At 42.1% G+C, this 24,049-nt stretch overlaps 1 protein-coding gene, 1 long non-coding RNA gene and 2 pseudogenes across 4 annotated transcripts in view; 2 read left to right on the top strand and 2 right to left on the bottom strand.

The window, feature by feature from the left end:
* LOC146583947 (uncharacterized) overlaps positions 1–24,049 on the bottom strand; it is a 412,373-nt gene that overhangs the window by 89,483 nt on the left and 298,841 nt on the right.
* Ralgds-ps1 (ral guanine nucleotide dissociation stimulator, pseudogene 1) lies at positions 7,957–12,490 on the top strand (annotated as a pseudogene). Its single transcript, XR_015639644.1, has 4 exons — positions 7,957–8,083; positions 10,195–10,244; positions 10,378–10,574; positions 11,736–12,490. The product of XR_015639644.1 is annotated as a ral guanine nucleotide dissociation stimulator, pseudogene 1, transcript variant X2 (transcript).
* LOC148000388 (non-POU domain-containing octamer-binding protein pseudogene) lies at positions 16,562–17,691 on the bottom strand (annotated as a pseudogene).
* On the top strand, positions 21,963–23,800 carry LOC100911649 (ral guanine nucleotide dissociation stimulator-like). Its single transcript, NM_001402507.1, is given in 3 exon segments — positions 21,963–22,166; positions 22,293–22,489; positions 23,120–23,800. Coding segments are annotated over 3 exon segments (678 nt in total). The 5' UTR covers positions 21,963–21,989; the 3' UTR covers positions 23,424–23,800.

Below are 24,049 nucleotides of genomic sequence, written 5' to 3'. Positions count from 1 at the left end.
CATCTTGGTGGATTTTTCCTTTGATGAATATGAAGTGTCCTTCCTTATCTTTTTTGATGACTTTTAGTTGAAAATTGATTTTATTTGATATTAGAATGGCTACTCCAGCTTGCTTCTTCTGACCATTTGCTTGGAAAGTTGTTTTCCAGCCTTTCACTCTGAGGTAGTGTCTGTCTTTGTCTCTGAGGTGTGTTTCCTGTAGGCAGCAGAATGCAGGGTCCTCGTTGCGTACCCAGTTTGTTAATCTATGTCTTTTTATTGGGGAGTTGAGGCCATTGATGTTGAGAGGTATTAAGGAATAGTGATTATTGCTTCCTGTTATATTCATATTTGGATATGATGTTATGTTTGTGTGCTTTTCTTTGTTTTGTTGCCAAGACGATTAGTTTCTTGCTTCTTCTAGGGTATAGCTTGCCTCCTTATGTTGGGCTTTACCCTTTATTATCCTTTGTAGTGCTGGATTTGTAGAAAGATATTGTGTAAATTTGGTTTTGTCATGGAATATCTTGGTTTCTCCATCTATGTTAATTGATAGTTTTGCAGGATACAGTAACTTGTGCTGGTATTTGTGTTCTCTTAGGGTCTGTATGACATCAGTCCAGGATCTTCTGTCTTTCATAGTTTCTGGCGAAAAGTCTGGTGTGATTCTTACAGGTCTGCCTTTATATTTTACTTGACCTTTTTCCCTTACTGCTTTTAGTATTCTTTCTTTATTTTGTGCGTTTGGTGTTTTGACTATTATGTGACGGGAGGAGTTTCTTTTCTGGTCCAATCTATTTGGAGTTCTGTAGGCTTCTTGTATGCTTATGGGTATCTCTTTCTTTAGGTTAGGGAAGTTTTCTTCTATGATTTTGTTGAAGATATTTACTGGTCCTTTGAGCTGGGAGTCTTCACTCTCTTCTATACCTATTATCCTTAGGTTTGATCTTCTCATTGAGTCCTGGATTTCCTGTATGTTTTGGACCAGTAGCTTTTTCCGCTTTACATTATCTTTGACAGTTGAGTCGATGATTTCTATGGAATCTTCTGCTCCTGAAATTCTCTCTTCCATCTCTTGTATTCTGTTGGTGAAGCTCGTATCTACAACTCCTTGTCTCTTCTTTTGGTTTCCTATATTCAGGGTTGTTTCCATGTGTTCTTTCTTGATTGCTTCTATTTCTATTTTTAATTCCTTCAACTGTTTGATTGTGTTTTCCTGGAATTCTTTCAGGGATTTTTGTGACTCCTCTCTATGGGCTTCTACTTGGTTATTTATGTTTTCCTGGAATTCTTTCAGGGATTTTTGTGATTCCTCTCTGTAGGCTTCTACTTGTTCTCTAAGGGAGTTCTTCACGTCTTTCTTGAAGTCCTCTAGCATCATGATCAAATATGATTTTGAAACTAGATCTTGCTTTTCTGGTGTGTATGGATATTCCGTGTTTGCTTTGGTGGGAGAATTGGGCTCCGATGATGCCATGTAGTCTTGGTTTCTGTTGCTCGGGTTCCTGTGCTTGCCTCTCGCCATCAGATTATCTCTAGTGTTACTTTGTTCTGATATTTCTGACAGTGTCTAGACTGTCCTATAAGCCTGTGTTTCAGGAGTGCTGTAGACCTGTTTTCCTGTTTTCTTTTAGCCAGAAAAGGGGGACAGAGTGTTCTGCTTTTGGTCGTGTAGTTTTTCCTATCTACAGGTCTTCAGCTATTCCTGTGGGCCTGTGTCTTGAGTTCACCAGGCAGGTCACTTGCAGCAGAAAAGTTGGTCTTACCTGTGGTCCCGAGGCTCAAGTTTGCTCGTGGGGTGTTGCTTATGAGCTCTCTGCGGCGGCAGCAACCAGGAAGATCTGCACCGCCCTTTCCGGGATCTTCAGTGCACCAGGGTTCCAGATGGCGTTTGGTGTTTTCCTCTGGAATCAGTAATGTGCTGCACTATGTTCTTATCAACATTACTTATAGTAACCAGAAGCTTGAAATCACCAGATGCCCTTCCACAGAACAATGTATACAGAAATGAAATGATTTTTAATAATATTCTGATATACTCAGAGATTGATCCTACCCTCTATTGTCATCAGAAAAGCTTCACTTAGTAAATGATGAAAACCAATGCAAAGACACACACGCCAACATTAGGTAGAACTTGGAAAAGGATGTCAAAAAGTTGCAAGAATTTTTGTAGGAGCTGGGGTTAAAGGACAACAAAAGAAAAAAGATGCAGCCAAATTGAGCCCATACAATACTAGGAATGAACTGTCCACCAGATAGCCTGCATGGAGAAGGGACCTAGAAGCCTACATTTGACTGCCTTAGGCCCTGTGCACCTTGCACCTCTAGTATAGGGTCATCTTCATGTGAAGTCTTAACAGTGGGATCAGGGTTGTCTCTGCCACTGATGCCTGTGCATGGGAGCCTCTCCCCTCACTGCATTGCATGTTGTAGCCTTAATAGAAGAGGAAGTGCCCTGGCTTAATGCAAACTGAGAAGCCATGACTGCTAAATATACATGGGAAGCCTGCCTTATTCCTGAAATAGGGAAGGAGGAATTGGTACAAATGATGTGGATAGTGCTAGTGGAGAGAGAAAGAGAGAGAGAGAAGTTAGAGAGGGAGGGATGGACACAGATAGGAAAGGAGGGAGGGAAACAGGGAAGAAGGTAGGGAGGGGCAGAATGAGGAAGGGAGGTCGGGAGGCAGGGAAGGACTGACACACAGAGAGAAACAGAGACAGACAGGAACACAGAGAGACAGAGTAAGATGTAGAGAAGCACAAACAGAGACACACAGCAACGGACAGATTCACACAGAAACAGAGAGGGAGAACAAAATAAATATTCAACAACAAAAAGTAAAGGGTTGTCTCTATGAATGTTATTTTAAGGATCTTTAAGATGTTTCCCTCCAATCCTTAGGGTTGGTCAGTTTCAAAAGAGACTATATTGGTGACTGGGCTTTTACTTTGGCATAAACTTTTTCTGATCTGAAGGAATTCAAGGCTCCCAACTAAACATAGTAAAAGCAATATACAGAAAACCAACAGCCCACATCACACTAAATGGAGAGAAACTTGCAGCAACCCAAATGTAATCAGGGATGAGACAAGGCTGCTCTCTCTCAGCCTACCTATTCAATATATCTATTGAAGTCCTAGCCCAACCAATTAGGCAACAAAAGTATGTCAAAGAATTACAAATTGGAAAGGAAGAAGTCAAAACACCACTATTTGCAAATCGTATAATGGTGTATTTATGGGACCCACAAATTGCACCAGAGTACTCCTACAACTGATAAACCACTCCAGCAAAGGACTTGGATATAAAATTCACTCAAATCAGTACACTTTATCTACTCTATGATAAACAGGATGAAAAATAAATTGGGAACACGACACCCTTTGAAATAGCCACAATACTAAAAATTACCTTGGTGTGACTCTAACAATGAAAATGAAAGAGGTGTATGACAAGATCATCAAGTCTTTGAAGATCTCAGAGATGGAAAGGTCTCCCATGCTCATGGATTGGCAGGATTAATGTAGAAAAGTAGCCATCTTGCCCAAAGCCATCTATATATACAATGCAATCCCCATGAAATTCCAAATCAACTCTTCATAGAATTATTAAGAGACATTCACAAATTCATTTGGAAAAAAAGAAACTTAGGATAGCAACAATTCTTCTCAACAAAGAGAGAACTTCTGGGGAAATCTCAATCCCTGATCGACAGCTATACTACAGAAAAACCATAATAATACTGCAAGGTATTGGTACAGAGACCGGCATGTACATCAATGGAATAGAATTCGAGACCCAGAAATGAACCCACACACCTATGGTCTCTTTCAAAAAGGACCTAAAACTATCCAATATAAAAAAGACAACATTTTCAACATATGGTGCTAGTTCTACTGGAAGTCCCCATGGAGAAGGATGGAAATTGACCAATTCTTTTCTCCTTATACAGACCTCTAGTCCACTGGATCAAAGAACTTCACATGAAGCTATAAACATGAAAACAAATAGAAGAGAAAGTAGGGAAGAGCCTTGATACAGGGGAAAGTTTCCTGAACAGAACACCAATGGCTCATGCTTTAAGATCAAGGATCAACCAATGGATCCTCATAAAATTGCCAAATCATGTAAGAGAAAGGACATGATCAGTAGGTCAAAATGGCAACCAACAGATTAGGGAAAGTTCTTTACCAATCTGATAGAGGGCTAATATCTAATATATTCAAAGAACTCAAAAAATTAGACTCTAGTGAATCAAATAATCCTATTAAAAATGGAGTAGAGAGGTAAACAAAAAGTTCTCAACTAGGGATTCCCAAATGGCTGAGACGCACCAAAGAACATGTGCACACAACTAAAGAACAGAAGGTGGTGACCCCTCTGGTTGAATTAGGGAAAAGTATGAGGAAGTTAAGGAGGAAGTCAACCCTGTAGGAGGACTAGCAGTCTCAATTAACCTGGACCCCTGAAATCCCTTAGACAGTGAATCGCCAAACAGGCAGAACACACCAGCTTATATGAGACCTCCAACACTTGTATAGCAGAGGACTCCCAGGTCTGGGTTCATTTATAGAAGATACATGAAACCCCTCAGGCGACTGGAGGCCCCAGGAAGTTAAAGGTTCCTGTGGTCTGGGTAGGGTAGGCACATCCTTGTGAAGTCAGTTCAGGGGCAAACCAGGGGAGCAGGGTCAATATATTACAGGCAGAACCCTCAGGAGTTGGACCTAAACAGAATAAAATATAGAGTATATAAATGAATGAATAATGCATGAATGAATGAATAAAATAATTAATTAAAAAAGAGAACTAACATCCTTAGTCATCAAGGAATCAGAAAACAAAACTACCCTGAGATACTAGCTTACACATCACTGTCAGAATGGCTAAGATCAAAAACTCAGGTGATAGCAGAAGCTGGAAAGGATGCAGAGAAAGAGGAATACTTCTCCTCTGTTGGTGAAAATGAAAGCTGGTGCAACTATTCTGAAAATTACTTGGAAACTCTCCAAAAGATTAGACATAGTACTAACTGTGGACCTAGCCTTATTATTGCTGGGCATACACCCAAAAGATTCTCCAAGATATAACAAGAACACAGGCTGCACTATGTTTATATCAGCCTTATTTATAATAGCCAGAACCTGGAAAGATCCAGAAGTCCTTCAACAGAGGAATGGATACAGAAAATGTGATATGTTTACACACAGGAGTACTTTTGAACTATTAAAATCAAATGACAACATGAATTCTTAGGCATATGGGTGGAACTAGTAAATACCAACAGTAGCAACATAACCCAGTCACAAAAGAACACACATGGTATCCACTCCATGAAAATAGTATTTTAACCACAAAGCTTGGAATACCTGAGAAAAAATTCACATATTCTATGAAGCTCAAGAAGAAGGAAGATCAAATGTGAATGCTACTTTCCTTCTTTGAAGGGAGAACAGAATACTCAGAAAGAAACAAAAAATGGAGCTTGGACTGAATAAAAGGACAACCTCCAGTTACTGCCCCACCTGGGGATCCATCCCATATACATCCACCATATCCAATCACTTTTCCTGATGCCAAGAAGTGCTTTATGACCGAAGACAGATATGGGTGATTCTTGAGATGCTTTGCTGGAGCCCTACTGATATAAATGTAACCTTTGTATTGAATAAGGGGACGTGAATAGAGAAGTTAGAGAAAAGATTGAAGGAGCAGAAGGGGTTTGCAGCACCATAAGAAGAACAATATAAATGAAAGAGATCTCACCAGAGCTGCTAAGGAACAAACCAACAATCAATCAGTACACATGGAAGGACCCAGGAATCCCGCCACACAGGTAGCAGAGGATAGCATTGTTCAACCTCAATAGGAGGAAAAGTCCTTGGTCCTGTGAATACTCGATTCCCCAAAGTAGGATAATGCCAAGGTATTATGGGTGGAGTGGGTGGGATGGAGTGGGGGCATCTTCATAGTGTCTGGGGGATGGGTAGGAGATAAGGAGAATGGGGTAAGGCAATAACTTTTGAAATCTAAAAACATAAAATATACAAGAAAAATAAAATTTATTAAAACAGAAAAAACATAGCAAAAAAGAAGATATTCTTCAGGACTTGAACTAGTTCAGGCTTAAGAGCAGCAGGAAGATGGGGGCGTTGAGCAGTTAAGAATGGAGAAAAGCTTTATAATCCTTTGTGTTAATCTACCAAGATTTATGGAGGTCAAGACAATGAAGAAGAAGCCAGTCATCCTGGAACTCCACAATTTTGAGCTGCTCCACACTTTGGCTGCTGTACTGAACTCTATGCCTTACAGTCAATGTATTCAACTCTTAATCTCGCAGGGTCAGTGGTAATATTTAGTCTTCCACTGCTTTTCTATCACAATTATATATATAAATTTTAGAGCAGTGGTGCCTCTACCTGGTTCATGCCTGTACTGCTATAAAGAAGCTATGGGAGTTTGTGGCTTTCTCTTGGTGACATGATCAGCTGCCTAGATGCTTGCTATATGATCCTCCTCTCCAGTAATCCTTTTCTATAAAGGCTTTTCATGTCTACAAACACAAACACACACATGCATGCACACATAAACACACAAACACACACACACAAACACACACATACACACATAAACACATACAAAATAGACACATGCATACACATCCACAAATGCACGTCTGTTAGTATGTAAGCACTCCCATGTTGTTTCATGCCTTCCCAGGCACCTAATATATGTAAGAATGGACATGGACATGCCCTCCTCACATGTAATATGAACAACTAGAAAGCACATGCATGAGCACATGCCAGAGATCCTGAAGAACTTTTGGGTATTGGAACCAAAGAAACTACAAAAAGATCCCAAAGAAGAGCAAAGGAGCAATGAACGCAACTCTATTTCATATGCAGGGAAACAAGTTAATAATTTAATATAACACTGCTCACCATTGTGGAGTAGCAGGGAAGTCTGAGCTCATGCACATGATGTGGATCCCTCTGCTCACTGGCTTGATAAACCATGACACAGACACTTTGTTTGAAGGAGGGAGATGGCCAGGGAATGAAGAGTGAATGACTTTGGAGCAAAACCACTGGTAAGAGTAGAAAAATCTAGAGGAAGAGATGGGATAGAAGGGAGTGAGGAGATGAGGGAGTAGAGAAGTGATGGCTGCCACACACCACAGGGTGGGGACAGAAAAAGGGTGGTGATGGTTGCTCAAGTTTCATTCAGTTGTTGTGCTAAGGACCAGAACTAAATGCTACTAAGGAAAGAGAAAGTTTTCTTGACAGATCACAGTCCAACACTGGAGAGAATCAGATCAAGGACTCAAGCAGGAGTTAAAAGAAGCAGCAATGGAGGCTGAATCCCCTCTGAAAGAGTGCTAGGGGGCCAGCTTCCATCGTGTAAGCCCTTGGATGTTCCTAGGTCAGAGGATCACCAAGGGTTGTAAAGCTTCTGGCTTAAGCCATAAAATGATCTTCATGGTGGAACTGTCTCTGGGAAAGACAATTCCTATGCAGGCACACTGATATTGTGGGGCTGCTGGCTGTCACAGGCATGTATGTTATTTCTCATTCCACACAGAATGCATACAAGGTCATGTAAATGCAAAGAAACATGCCTAGGGTATGTTTATGGTAGATTGGGAAAATTAGGGCAGAAATTATGAGTCTGCCAATTCAGTTCAACAGTAGAGACTCAACTTGCAAAACTGAGCTACTGCCTATTTTGAGATATCTCTGGAAACAGTGGAGTGGGAAACAGATGTGTACCTGTGTGAATACTTACACCTAGGAAATAGGAGGGGACATGGGGGCCTTTAAGGAAAGTACTGATGAAGAAGTGACAGAGATGGAACCACCCTTTTCAAAATAACCTAAGAATACAGAACCTTGGTAACCAGGCAACCCACTGGTTACAGCAAGGCCTGCAGGCTCACTTGTTAGAGACAGTATGCCTTGTTAGAGGGCAGGATGTTCTCTTGCTGTCTTCGGACTACTCGAGGCTCAGGCCTCAAGTAAGACAACAACGGGGGCGATGATGGTGTCTGGAGGCACAGGCTTCAGTCTTGCCTTAAAAACCTGTGACCTTTTACCAAAAGCAATCTACAGATTCAATGCAATCCCCATCAAAATACCAATCCAATTCTTCAAAGAGTTAGACAGAACAATTTGCAAATTCATCTGGAATAACAAAAAACCCAGGATAGCTAAAGCTATCCTCAACAATGAAAGGACTTCAGGGGGAATCACTATCCCTGAACTCAAGCAGTATTACAGAGCAATAGTGATAAAAACTGCATGGTATTGGTACAGAGACAGACAGATAGACCAATGGAATAGAATTGAAGACCCAGAAATGAACCCACACACATATGGTCACTTGATTTTTGACAAAGGAGCCAAAACCATCCAATGGAAAAAAGATAGCATTTTCAGCAAATGGTGCTGGTTCAACTGGAGGTCAACATGTAGAAGAATGCAGATCGATCCATGCTTATCACCCTGTACAAAGCTTAAGTCCAAGTGGATCAAGGACCTCCACATCAAAGCAGACACACTCAAACTAATAGAAGAAAAACTAGGGAAGCATCTGGAACACATGGGCACTGGAAAAAATTTCCTGAACAAAACACCAATGGCTTACGCTCTAAGATCAAGAATCAACAAATGGGATCTCATAAAACTGCAAAGCTTCTGTAAGGCAAAGGACACTGTGGTTAGGACAAAACGGCAACCAACAGATTGGGAAAAGATCTTTACCAATCCTACAACAGATAGAGGCCTTATATCCAAAATATACAAAGAACTCAAGAAGTTAGACCACAGGGAAACAAATAACCCTATTAAAAAATGGGGCTCAGAGCTAAACAAAGAATTCACAGCTGAGGAATGCCGAATGGCGGAGAAACACCCAAAGAAATGTTCAACATCTTTAGTCATAAGGGAAATGCAAATCAAAACAACCCTGAGATTTCACCTCACACCAGTGAGAATGGCTAAGATCAAAAACTCAGGGGACAACAGATGCTGGCGAGGATGTGGAGAAAGAGGAACACTCCTCCATTGTTGGTGGGATTGCAAACTGGTACAACCATTCTGGAAATCAGTCTGGAGGATCCTCAGAAAATTGGACATTGAACTGCCTGAGGATCCAGCTATACCTCTCTTGGGCATATACCCAAAAGATGCCCCAACATATAAAAAAGACACGTGCTCCACTATGTTCATTGCAGCCTTATTTATAATAGCTAGAAGCTGGAAAGAACCCAGATGCCCTTCAACAGAGGAATGGATACAGAAAATGTGGTACATCTACACAATGGAATATTACTCAGCTATCAAAAACGACTTTATGAAATTCGTAGGCAAATGGCTGGAACTGGAAAATATCATCCTGAGTGAGCTAACCCAAACACAGAAAGACATACATGGTATGCACTCACTGATAAGTGGCTATTAGCCCAAATGCTTGAATTACCCTAAATGCCTAGAACAAATGAAACTCAAGACAGATGATCAAAATGTGAATGGTTCACTCCTTCTTTAAAAGGGGAACAAGAATACCCTTGGCAGGGAAGAGAGAGGCAAAGATTAAAACAGAGACTGAAGGAACACCCATTCAGAGTCTGCCCCACATGTGGCCCATGCATATACAGCCATCCAATTAGACAAGATGGATGAAGCAAAGAAGTGCAGACCGACAGGAGCCGGATGTAGATCGCTCCTGAGAGACACAGCCAGAATACAGCAAATACAGAGGCGAATACCAGCAGCAAACCACTGAACTGAGGATAGGACCCCCATTGAAGGAATCAGAGGAAGAACTGGAAGAGCTTGAAGGGGCTCCAGACCCCATATGTACAACAATGCCAAGCAACCAGAGCTTCCAGGGACTAAGCCACTACCTAAAGACTATACATGGACTGACCCTGGACTCTGACCTCATAGGTAGCAATGAATATCCTAGTAAGAGCACCAGTGGAAGGGGAAGCCCTGGGTCCTGCTAAGACTGAACTCCCAGTGAACTAGACTGTTGGGGGGAGGGGGACAATGGGGGGAGGGTGGGGAGGGGAACACCGATAAGAAAGGGGAGGGGGGAGGGGGATGTTTGCCCGGAAACTGGGAAAGGGAATAACACTCGAAATGTATATAAGAAATACTCAAGTTAATAATAATAATAAAAAAAAAACCTGTGGCTATTTTTCCAATGGGGAAATAATTTGACCAAAGCCAGCCAAGGAACGACGCACACAGACCTGGTAACTGCTCTGTTTTCTCTTGGTGTTTGGCATAGAAATAGGGAAGTTTCTAAGGGAAACTTGAAATGAGGAGAACCAATCAGATTTTGCACCTTTGTGCCAGTTTAACCCCTCCACTTTGATCTCTTTTCAGGATGAGAAGCTTTCTGCTCCAAAGGACCTGATGGAGACCAGGACTGAGTCCTACATCAGGGCACAGACTGTGGTTGAGCAGATGAACATGCTGGCGCCTTCTCTGCATGAAGGGGACCCCTTGGTTGTCCTAGCTTTTCTGCCTACATACTGAAGCTTTGCAACACCCCTTCAGGTATTGGACCTGCTGTTTGTGAGGTGAGTGCCCATGTCTAAGCCCATAGTTCTTAGAGCTTCCAGTTGGTTTCAGGAATTTCCCTCCATTCTCAGTCTTTCTGTATGTATGTGTCTCTCTCTTTGTGTGTCTCTTTCTTTCTCTCCCTCTCTCTCTTTACATTATCACTCTGTCTGTCTTGATCCCTGTCTCTGTTTCTGTCTCCCTTCATTTCTCTCTCTCACTCACTTTTTTTCTCTCTCTCGCACTCTCACTGTCTCTGTTGGTGGACATGTGTGTGTATATGTGTGTAACTTGCTGATACTTCTCAGAGCTACCTGTTGGTCCATGAATTTCACTCCCTTCCTCAGTGTCTCTCTGTGTCTCTTTCTGTCTCTCTCTTTCTCTGTCTCTGTCTGTATCTCTATCTCTATCACTATCTTTCTGTGTCTCTGTATCGGTCTGTTTTTGTTTCTCGCTCGCGGCTTTTTTCTGTCCTCTCTTGCTTTCTGTCTCTCTGTCTTTCTGTCTTTCTGTCTCTCTGTCTCTCAGTCTCTCTCTCTGTCTCTCTCTCTCTGTGTTTGTGTGTGTATGTTTTTGTGTGTATGTGTGTGTGTTTGTGTCTTGCTGATACTTCTCAGAGCTAACTGTTGGTCTAAGAATTTCCCTCCTTTCCTCAGTGTCTCTCTGTCTCTATCTATATCTCTATCTATGTCTCTCTCTCTGTTTCTCTGTCTCTGTCTCTGTCTCTATCTGCTTATTGTCTACATAATTCTCAGAACCCATTATCATGTATTAAGCAATTCCTTCTCCCAAGCTTGATCCAATTGATTGGGCTGTCCAGATCTGGGAACCTAAAGGGGATGTAACAAAACCCTCTACTTTGAAAAAGCATTTTATCTTACAACCAATATTTCTAAGGTCCTTGTGAATACAATTCTCTCCTATATAAAGGAGGTTCTAGAAATTTTAGAGTACCCAGTAGAGATGTGTACAAAGTAGAGAAGCCCATGAAGGATAATCCAGGAAACCATGTGACCAAGGAGATGTCTTGATAGAGATGCCTGTGTTCAACTTTTGCACAGATACATTGAAAGAAACTATTGTGTACAGGTGAAGTACTAAATCTGAGAGCAGACAGAACTGCAAGTATTAGGTGAGGGGCAAGGGACTTTAGAGGTGACCTCCTCTCTGGTGTTCTCTAGGTACGCATACTTCAGCCCTTATTCTAAAGAGGATGAACAAGTAAAGAACACCCTCTATAGCTTCTTGGAAACATGGATGGACAAGAACCCTGAGGACTTTTGTGACCCATCAGACCTGTTTCCTCTGAAATACCTGAAGGACTACTTGAGTATGTACATGCCCCACTGTGATCTTAGTGTCTGTGTCAAGAGGCTGCTGACACAGTTGGAAGAAGAACATGCCAAGAATTCCCAGACCAAAGATGAGGAAGACTCAGATCTGGGGAGACACACATCCTCAGAACCACAGATTGAATGGGTTTAAACCAACAGGGAAAAGCGACAATCTGGAGCCTGAACCAACTTGTGCACCAGAGCTGGAGGGCAGAACATCCTTTAGAAGTTTCTGTGACACATGAGACTTTGCAGCCAGATGTGTCAGCAGCTGGGGAGACAGCACACATGATAGCAGCTGTGGAACCTGTGTCTCAGTCTGTCTGCAGAAACAATGTATCTTTCAGTCTTCTCCTGCTTGCTACACTGGGTCTACCTATTTAGAAAATGGCTGTCACCTGTGCTCTTCAATTGGAGTCTCTCCTATAGCTGAGCTGCTGCACCTTCACCTCATGATCAGCTGCTGATTTCAATCCAGCAGCAGTTCCAACCCCACAGCCAGCCTTCCCCTCCCCTGAGAAAGAGCCCTTTTACTCCCTCTGATATTTCAATGTTGTGTTTATTTTAAGTATCGGTTTTAATAAATGTTAGTATTTGGTTTCCATTGTCTAAATGCTATCTAATAATGAGAGAAAATATCTGCCAATTATGACTATTCTATTTGATCTATTATTTTAAGTTCATTCAAAGTTTCTTAAGGAACAAAAATAATTTAAAAGAGGAAAACATAAGTGTTTAAAACAATTAAGTGACATGCTTAAAGTATAGATGTAAATGTATGGAATATACTTTTTCTCAAGAGGTATACACATCACTGCTAAATCACATGTAATAATGTTCAACGTTGGCTTTCAATAAACTTCATGTAAACTTGTGGAGTGGTACCACTTTCCTCCAGTGGAAACAATTCACGTCACATTGAAATGACTACATTTTATGCCCAGATATTCCAAGGTTTCTTGAAAATGGGAATCATAGAACCATGGCTCCTTCCTAGCACACGTGTAGAAAGCCTTAACTACGTTCAAGGACACTTTACCAGGTCTTCTAATTTACAAACGCAACCAAATTGACTTTGTTACTCCCATGACGTATAAACACACCAAAGAATTAAAATCAGAAAGCCAAATTGGGCTAATGACCTGCTGTAGATGAAGGGATTCATTGTACTGTGTGCCTTGCTACAGCATAGGCAAGGTTCAAAGTTCCTGTGCTAAGTCAAGAAGCCAAAGACAAGTCTAGAATTAGGCAAGGATATTGGAAATGAATAGACCTATGAAATCAGAGAGATGAAAGTTGACTTCCCATGATATTTTGGAATGAGAAATCGTTTTGAATGAGTAGGAAGTTGCTCTTCAAATGTAGAAAACATTTTCTAAAAGGGCACAATACATTTTGATTGTATGTACTCCTCACCACCTCCCATCTACTCGTCTCATGACTTTATCACCAGACTCCTTTCTGGTATAAATTAATTAATTAAAGAAACTTTTACTTATTTATTTATGATAGTAATTGATGATTTAATATTCCAATTTTTATTCACCCTCTACATCCAATTAATGTGGATCATGTAGGAATAGGAATGTGGTCACTGCCATATTGCATGAATATATTAAGTGTAACACTGGTGATTTCCTCAAACCAAAATCATCCTCCCTCCCCCAAAGAGAGCAACTGCAATCAGCAACTCAGGGAGGGCGAGGATGTCAGAAACCCCTTCTCCATGGCAAAGAAGAGGCATAAAATCCCTCACGACCAATAACACAGAAGCCATATTATATATACATATATATATATATATATATATGCACAAAGCACATTCAGAGTAAATGACAAAATATATCAATATATAATTAATAAAGAAATATAAAAAGTAATTTTCAAAAATTTCTAGTAGCACATTATGAAACCAGGAGCCTCCTCCATAGATTTAAATGGGTTCATTTTCTGTTGGCCATTAGCTGATGAACATGAGGACTGCACCTAAGAGGAGTTTGTTTCCTTAGAGACTCCCTTAGAAGAAATGAAACTTCAAATTGCAAGGTGTTATCAAGTGGAGATAATCCTGGGTTAAGGATGGGTGCATGAGGCCACTTCTCCAATTTAGGACTGAGTGTTCCAAGGTGTCTACCTCTGCATAAGGTCTGGCTATGGGTCTTAGGATGTCTTGTGATCTGCTTCAGGAGAAGCTTCTCTGACAATGACTGAGCAAGGCACTCATGTATGAGTATAACAGATCATTAGGAGTCACGTTTTTAACTCTCTCTTTTGTAGAACAGTCCTACTTAGGTTTTGCCCAGGTCTCTGAACTATCTAATCTTAGGTTCTTGGTCAGCAAGGAAGTGTGAGTTATAGGGTCCATCTCAGGGAGTGAGTATTAAATCGAGTCAGATATCTGTCGGTTACTCCCACAGCATTTGTGTCACAGTAGTCCATGCACATCTCACAGACCCAACACTGTTTTAAGTCAAAGGTTCTGTAGTATGGTTAGCATTTATGTTTTTCTTGAAAACATGCCGACTTTCTAGGGCAGACAATACCTGAAAGCCAAGGACTCTCACCTTTGGCTTTCTCCCATCTCAGACTGCACGTTCCACTCCTGGAGCATCCGCTGTCTCAGTGTGAGCTACTGTGATGAGCACAGTCAACTCTCCATGTTTTGCCTCATCCAGTGGACATGCCCAAAGGCTGGGGGGACATGGACCAAAAATGCATATCTAAACAGAATTCTCAACAGAATAGTTTCCCTTAAAGAAATGCACTAAGAGAAATGTTCACCATCCCCAGCTCATCAGGGAAATGCAAATAAAATGACTCTGAGATTCCATCTTTCCTTTCTGATTGGCTACAGTAAAATCACAAGTGATGTCATATTAGCAAGGATGCAGAAAAGGGGACACGTTTCCATTTCTTTTTTTTTTTATTAACTTGAGGATTTCTTATATACATTTTGACTATTATTCCCTTTCCCGGTTTCCGGGCAAACATCCCCCTCCCCCCTCCCCTTCCTTATGGGTGTTCCCCTCCCAACCCTCCCCCCATTGCCGCCCTCCCCCCCCCATAGTCTAGTTCACTGGGGGTTCAGTCTTAGCAGGACCCAGGGCTTCCCTTTCCACTGGTGCTCTTACTAGGATATTCATTGCTACCTATGGGGTCAGAGTCCAGGGTCAGTCCATGTATAGTCTTTAGGTAGTGGCTTAGTCCCTGGAAGCTCTGGTTGCTTGACATTGTTGTACATATGGGGTCTCGAGCCCCTTCAAGCTCTTCCAGTTCTTTCTCTGATTCCTTCTACGGGGGACCTATTCTCAGTTCAGTGGTTTGCTGCTGGCATTCGCCTCTGTATTTGCTGTATTCTGGCTGTGTCTCTCAGGAGCGATCTACATCCGGCTCCTGTCGGTCTGCACTTCTTTGCTTCATCCATCTTGTCTAATTGGGTGAAGTGCAAACTTGTACAGCCACGTTGAAAGAGACATGTTGGTTTCTCCTAAGGACAAACATGTTATAAGGTCACTTGATAAACTATAACCATACAAAACTTCCTGGTCATGGAAACAACCTAATGACCTTCAACAGAAGAAAGGATAAAGAAAGTGTTTTACATTTGCACAGTGGAGTATTATACAGCTGTTAAAATCAACGCCTTGTTCTATTCAGGCAAATGGTGGAACAAGAAGACAAACAGGATATGAACTCACTTATAAGTAGAAATTACTTTTTTAAGGATTTAAATGTATTTTAATAAAGTGATGCTTCATCACTGCTCCATTTCTCAGAAAAAAATTCAAATTGAAGGTATCAGGAACAAACCACTGTACACCAATAAAAATGCACAGCGTAAGTACCTAATATAGGCCAGACTAAGAGCTACTGTCGGACTTTCAACACACAGCAACTCTGTCCCAGGGTTGCTAGGCCTATCAAGAAAAGCTGTGAACAACAACAGCAGAGACACAAAAGTGTAGTCCTTACCCAAGAAGATGAAGGCAAGTTAACACAAATTTCTTTAAGATATACTAAACTCAAACTCTCAGGAGAAAATGTCTTCCTTAGCACAAGAAGGGGTCATATTGAGATACAACAGATCCATATGTATCCTGTACCCTCTGTGGACATTTGTCTGAATTTTCCCCTGGGAGTGCATGGAGGAATTGGGCTGGGCCATTGGGTCATTGGAGGATGTTTAGGTTTTATGATAGGTAAGGCAGTGTCTCTGGGGTTGAGGGGAATAAAGAGGAAAAATGAACGTGCGTGTGTGTGTGTGTGAGTGTGTGTGTGTGTGTGTGAGAGAGAGAGAGTGAGAGACAGAGAGACAGAGAGACAGAGAAAGACACACACACACACAGAGAGAGAGAGAGAGAGAGAGAGAGAGAGAGAGAGAGAGAATGATCAAGATTAATGGAGCTCTGAGTCCATATACAATAGTTCTGCAGGCCTTCAACAGTCAATATACTTCAGGAATACACCACACAGACTTGATAACGAACTATACCACAGACTTTGATTTTGTTAAATACCACCCCTTCCTTGCCCCTTTCAAGCATACTAATATAAGCAGGGAAGACCTATCTATTGGGAAGAACCCCTAACACTTTTCCAGGGTAGAATTCTGGCTAGTCCAAAAAAGGGCCCCTCTTTTAAGGGCTGCAAGAAACTAGACAATGCAACTTTATCTAATATCGGCAGCATTTATTTGGAGCAAATTCAACTCGTAGAGCTGGACAGCTGAATGTAGCAGGAGTTCCACCAACTGCTACAATTCTTTCCATTTTAGCAGCTTGGCCAAATCGTTCAGTTGGTGGTGGTGTCAATCCAAGGGTTCCTTCCTCTGGCATCATAGTGGCAGGTTCTGGAGGCACTGGAGTGCCAGGTGGCACAGGAGTAGGGGCATGGAGCCTCTCTTGTTTACACCCATAGCACCTCCCATAGCCATTGGGCCCATCCTTATCTCTTGTTATCGTGGATCAGGGAAGGTTCCCTTGTATCCTTCCTGCTCCTGTCACATCATTTCTTCCTGTCTCTGCTTCTCATTCCTCTACCTGCCTCAGTTCTAACTGCTTTCATTTCTGAACCTCTTGGTTATGCAGCTCCTCCATTTTTCAAAGCTCTTATTGATGTCTCATCAACTCCTTCCTCATTAGCGTAATCTGGTGCCCATACTGTGTTGCCTCCATCTCCATCTCCAGCCTCTCACAAGCCTCCTTGATCTTCCGGTCCACTTGCTCCTGCTGTTGCTTCTCCATCTCAGTGAGTGCCTTCCAGTGCATACCATACTCATACTCACAGGACCCAGGCTGTGCGAATCTGGGGGACTGTTCTCTCTCCTTGTGAAATTGCGTCTTATTTATAATCAGCTTCTCTGGAAGTCTCTCTTCATTATCTAACCAGTCCATAGGCTCTACAGTGACAGGCTGAGGAAATGTGGTTAGCAAGAATGAGCCTTCACTGCATCTGCCCAGAGCTTTCTGAGTAGCTGGCTTCAATGAGAACTCAAAATGCCTTTCTCTCAGGGCCTTCTTCAGTCATTTACAATGACTACAGCCCTCTCCACCTGGCCAAACCCAGAGAAAGGTTCTTTGAGCAGTTCACTGGACACAATCTGAGGAAGGCTGTGGGCTGTAAGGATTGCACTATGACAAGGAAAGAGCGCTTGCAGTTGCTTTGCACAGAGTGGAGTATTGTCCAGCTCCACTTTGGCAATTTCCATTAGGGTTCCTGATTCCAAGAGAATAAAGTAAAAGCCTTTTTCCTCATGAGTGAAAACTTCTCCTGCTTTTCCATATTTCTCAAAAAGTTTCCTCATTTCTTCCTCAGTAATGTCAGGAGGAAGATTGCCCACAAAGAGATGGCTATATTGGTAAAGGTCTTCTCACTCCTAAAATTCTTCAAGTCAATAGTCAAGCCTTCATTCTGGCTGCTGGAATGCTGTCCATTTGCAGGTATTCGTGGAGGTGGCTGCTGCTGCTCCTGCTGCTGCTCCTGCTGCTTCTGGTGGTGGTGGTGATGTTGATGGTGCTTCCTTGAAGTATAATTCTGCTTCTCCAACTTACCGGTTTTATTGCATTCATCTTCCACCCTTGACTTATATTTGAACACATCAAAGTCTCTATCCCCCAGTCCTAACCCTGATTTCTCTGCCCTCAGTTCAGAGTAAGGGTGCTGCTACACAGCCACCACCACTCCAAAAAAAGAGGGGAACTACTTTTAAAGAAAAGAATAACCATGTTACAATCCACAGACCCAGAGAAGCTAAGTAACAAGGAGTGCCCAAGATGCAGACACATGCTTCTCACTGTGAAGTGGAAATAGAATAGACACATTGGGTGTATTGGGGTAGGGTGCAGTTAGGGGAGTGGTACATTGGGTGTATTGGGGTAGGGTGCAGTTAGGGTAGTGGTCTAAAGGAAGGTTGGGGATGGGAAAAGGAGGAATCAGATGGGGAAGACAATGGACGAGAGTCCTGGGAGAATAAGTTAGAATTGGGGGGGGGTAGTCTCTGGGATAAGATCTATGAGGGTGACCCCAGCTTAGATTCCTAGTAGTTTGGGATATTGAGTCCTCTGTAACTATAAAGACTTACAGCGGACAGATTAGAAAATCAGCCCTGATGCAAAACATTTCACCTATATTTTGTACAGCGTACAAGATGTTCTGTAGTAAAGGTGACACAGAAATTGTGAAAGTGTCTATCCAATGCCTTGACACGTTTGAGACCCATGCTATGAGTGTGTCCAGCCCTTGCAAAGCCTAGAGTACCAAGAACCACAGGCTGGAAATACCAGAGAAACAGATGGGCACAGAGACATGGTAAAAAAATGAATAGAAAAATGCCAATGAAATGATTTCTAATAATATTCTGCTATACTCAGAGATTATTCCTACCCCAATTGTCATTAGAGAGGCTTCACTTAGAAAATGATGGAAACAAATGCAAAGCCACACAGCCAGAAATTAGGTAGAGTTGGCGAAATTTTATGAAGAGGTGGAAGAATTGTAGGAGCTACAGGGTTGAAGAAGACCTCAAGAAACAAAAAGCATTTAGCCGACCTGATCCCATAGGATACAAGGACTGAACTGCCAGCCAACCAAGAAGCCTACATCGGGACCACGTAGCCTACATGGGACTGACCTAGGCCACCAGAACCTGTGTAGCAGTTGTGAAGATTCATCTTCTTGTGTAACTATTAACAGTGGGAGTGGGGGCTGACTCTGACTCTGTTGACTGTGCATGAGATGTTCTCCCCTAACATTGTTGCCTCCTCTTCCATTAATACAAGTGGAGGTGCCAAGTCTTAAAGGGAAAAGCCATGGCTGGTTAACATGTTTGGGAGGCCTGCCCTTTTCTGCAGATGAATGGTGGAGGAGGAGGAGATGAGAATGGAGCTGTGGAGGGATTAGGAGAAAAAAGTAGGGGATTAGTCACGATGTAAAATAAATACAATTTTGAAAGAAAAGGTTTACAAGGCTGGAACAATCTTGATTGTAATATATATCATCACAGAACACAAAATAGAATCAAGAATGAAAGAAAAGCTTGTATTATCATGAGGAAATACATTCTCTCTCTCTCTCTCTCTCTCTCTCTCTGGAGAGGGAAGGGGGAAGGAGAAGGGGAGGGGGAGGGAAAGGGAAAGGGAGAGACAGGGAGAGACAGAGAGACAGAAAGAGACAGAGAGAAAGAGACAGACAGAGAGAGACAGAGATTTCTAGAGATAGAGACCAAGACAGAGAGACAAAGAGTGGGAGACAGACACACAGAGATACACACAGAGAGAATGAGAGTAGAGGAGGCATTCAAGAACACAAAAGTTTAATGTTTTTTCCACTTCTGGTATTTGACTCTTTCAGAAGTTTGCTTTTCTCTTTTATGGTTGATCAGCTTGAAAAATGACAAAATGGGTGATTGGTGTATAGCATTCACATAAACAGGTCTTAATCAAGAATTGAGCTTTTTCAGGCTCAAGAGCAGCAGGAAGTTGGGGATGTTGAGCAGCTACTGATAGAGAAAAGCTTTGCCAGTCCTTTGTGTTAAACTACCAAGTTTTATGCAGGTCAAGGCAATGAAAAGAAGCCAGCCATCTTAGAAGTTCACAATTTTGTTAACTCTATGGCTGCTCCACTGGAATCTCTGTCCTACAGTCAAAGTTTTTGACTCCAAATCTCGTTGGTCAGTGGTAATATTTAGTCTTCCCCTGATCTTCTATCACAATTATATGTATAAATTTTAGTGCACTGGTGCCTCTACCTGATCCATGACTGTGCTGCTATAAAGAAGCTATGGGAGTTTTATGGCTTCCTCTTGGGGACATGATCAGCCTCCTAGATTCTCGGGACATGATCTTCATGTTCCATCATCCTTCTCCTCATAGGCTGTTCATGTCTTGATAATTTCCAACTTATCAAATGAAATTGGCCTCTTCAAAGATGTATCCTTTGAACTTAGATGTCCCTGTTTCCATTACCAATAGATACAACTCACCCACTTGTTGACATACAGCCACCAAGGCTCCAGACTTCATCTATCATTTTATTTTGTCTTAACAGAAGATGCAGTTCAAGACCTTGATGTGGAAGTAGGTTCCATTGAAAGGAGTTTGTTCCCACTATTATTAGTGTACAAAGTCATTTTAAGGAATTCTGGCTTTTACCTTAACCAGTGAAAGGATGTCATAGTCTACTAACACACACACACACACACACACACACACACACACACACACACACAAATACACATAGTCAGAAAAACATGAAGGCATGCAATCATGTATGTAAGCATGCATGCATGCTCATACACATGTAACTTCTGCCATGCACTTGAAACATGCACATGTACTTTCACCCAGGCACACATGTACAACTGCACATAATGTACATAAGAGTTATCTCATATACATCCCTTTGAATGTACTGATAGGAACTAATATGCATATGCATGTGAACATGCAGGAGATCCAGCAAAATTGGGGAATGAGAAAAAAGAAACTGAGAAGATGTCACACAGAAGATAAAGGGGGAATAAACACAACTGCAATTCATTTTGACAAGGGAAACAAGATAGTAATTAACAATAACACTGGTGACCATTCTGGAGTTCCATGGAATTCTGAGCACATGCACATGACACGGACTCCCCTGGTCACTGGAGCTAAACACTGACTCACACACTCTGTATGAAGGACAGAGCTGCTCAGGGGAAGAATGGTGAATGATTTGCACTCACCACTGGGAGCAGCAGAAAAAGAAAAGACAGTTCTAGAGGAAGAGATGGAATACCAGTGAGTGAGGAAGCTGAGGAACTAGAGAACAGGTTGGTAGCCACATTACATAGGGCGGGAGCAGAAATAGAGTCGTGTTCCCATTTCACTTGGTTGCTGTGACAAACACCATGAAAACATGCTATTAAGGGAGCAGAAAGTTTTCCTGTAGGTGACAAGTCACAGGCCATCATTGTACAGTCAGGACAAGGATTCAAGCTGGAATTCATAAAAGACACAACAGAGGATGAACCCCTCCTGAAAGATTGCTAGGGGGTTGCTTTCATCTCATAAGGTGGCGACAGTGTGTGAGCCAGCAGTTTACAGAGAGCTGCAAACCTCTGTGCTTAAGCCCTAAAATGATCATGGTGTTGGAAACTGACTCTGAGAGACAATCCCTATGCAGGCACACTGACATTGTGGGGCTGCTGGCTGTCACAGGCATGAATGTGATCTCATTCCACACAGAACACATACAAGTCATGTAAAAGCAAGAAATCATGCCTAGGGTTGATGGTACATTGGGCTAGGTAGGCCAGAGCTTTGATGGGGGTTACAGATGCACTTCAAAAGTAGGGACTCTGGTTGCAAAGCTGAGATGCTGTTTATATACAGGTATCTCTGGGAGCAATAGAGTAGAAAACACATGTATACCTGTGTAGACTTGCGAACCTGGGAAGTGGGAAAGAAACTAGGAGCCCTTTAATAAAATGCTGTTAAAGAAGTGACAGTTATAGAATCACCCTCATGGCCATGACCTAACAATGGAAAACCTTGGTAACCAGGCAACCCACTGGTTAGAGCAAGGACTATAAGCTCACTAGTCAGAGACAGTAGAGAGGACAGGATGTTCTCTTTCCGTCTTCGGACTACTCGAGGTTCGGGCCTCAAGAAAGACAACAGAGAAGGCCATGAAGGTGTCTGGAGGCACAGGGTTCGCTCTTGCCTTCAACGCCTGTGGCCATTTTCCCAAAGGGGGAAAAATTTGACCAAAGCAAGCCAAGGACAGGACCACACAGACCAGGTAACCATTCTTTTGTCTCTGGGTTTTTGGCATAGAAATAATTCAGGAAAACTTGGAATGAGGAGAACCACTCAGAATGTTGCAGATCTGTGCCCTTTCGAAACTTTGACCTCAATCTTTCCTCAGGGTAAGAACTCTTCTGACACACAGGACATGAGAAAGCCCTGTAGAGACTCAGACATCAGTTCAGGGACCGTGGTTAAGCTGGTGAACAACTTAGTGCCTTCTCTGCAGAAAGGGGACCCCAGCTTTGTCCCTGCCTTTCTGTCCACATACCGAAGATTTGCCACCACCCTACAGGTATTGGATCTGCTATTCCTGAGGTGAGGCTCTTCTCCATGCCCATAGTTCTCAAATCCTCCTGTTGGTTCAGGGAATTTCTCTGTCTTTCTCTCTCTGTCTCTGTCTCTCGGTCTCTCTGTCTCTCTCTTCCTCTCCTTTTATCCTTCTGTCTCTATCCCTATCTCTCTCTGCTTCTTCTCCATCTCCATCCCCAGATCTGGCTCTGTCTCAATCTTTTCATTGTCTCCAGAATTTTCAGGATACAGCAGCATGCATTAAAACATTTCTTCTCCGATGCATGGCCCATGTGATTGGGATGTCTATAGTTGAGACCAGAAAATGAATATAACCAACTCCTCTACCTTGAAAAAGCACCTAATCCTTCAGTCAGTGTTTCTGAGCCCTTGGTGAATGCACTTCTCTATATATAAAGTACATACTGGAGTATGTAGTAGAGACATGACCATGTGGAGATCCATAAAGGATATTCCAGAAATACATGTAACAAGGAGATGTCTGCATAGAGATGTGTGTGTACAAACTTTGCACAGATACATTGAAAGCACCTATTGGATCCACATTAACTAATAATTCTGAGAGCAAACAGAATTGCTCCTATTAGGAGAGGGGCCTGGGACTTTACAGGTAACATTCTGTCTGGTCTTCTCTAGGTATTCACACTTCACAGCTGATTCTGAGGAGGATGAACAAGTAAAGAACTCCCTCTGCAGCTTCCTGGAAACATGGATAGACAAGAACCCTGAGGACTTTTGTGACACATCAGACCTGTTGCCTCTGAAATACCTGAAGGCCTACTTGAGTGTGTACATGCCACACTGTGATCTTAGTGTTCGTGTCAAGAAGCTGCTGACACAGTTGGAGGAAGAATATGCCAAGGATACCCAGGTCAAAGATGAGGAAGACTCAGATCTGGGGAGAGATACTTCCTCAGATCCAGAGATTTTATGGGTATAAATCAGCAAAGAAAAGAGCCACTCTGGAGCCAGAACCAACTTGTGCCCCAGAGCTGGAGGGCACATAAACCTCCAGAAGGTTCTGGGGTTTATGAGATATTGCAGCCATATGTGGCAGCAGCAGTTCAGCCAGCACAGCTGATAGCAGCTGTGGAAACTGTCTCAGTCTGTCTGTAGATACAAGGTATCTGTCTGTCATCTCCTGCTTGCTACAGTGGGCCTACGTATTTAGAGAATGGCCCTGTCACCTGTGATCATCAATTGGAGTCTGTCCTATAGCTGAGCTGCTATTCCTGCCCCTCATGATCAGCTGCTGATTTCAATCCAGCAGCAGTTCCAACCCCACACCCAGACTACACCTCCCCCGAGAAATAGGATTTTATTATTTCTGATGTTTTCAATGTTGTGTTTATTTTAATTATTAGTTTTAATAAATTATTAATTTGTTTTACATTGTCTAAAATGCAGTCTAATTATGAAAGAGAATATCAGAAAACTATGGATAGTCTTCTTGATAAATTAAGTTTATTCAAAGTTGTCTAAAAAATTAAAAAGTTAAACATAATCATTTAAAATGATTGTATGACAGGCTGATATTATAAAAGGTAAAACTTTTAAATAGCCATT

Source organism: Rattus norvegicus, chromosome 16 (genome assembly GCF_021556685.1).
Source record: "Rattus norvegicus strain SHRSP/BbbUtx chromosome 16, alternate assembly SHRSP_T2T, whole genome shotgun sequence".
Taxonomy (NCBI): Eukaryota; Metazoa; Chordata; class Mammalia; order Rodentia; family Muridae; genus Rattus; species Rattus norvegicus.
This window is presented reverse-complemented; position numbering and strand designations above follow the sequence as displayed.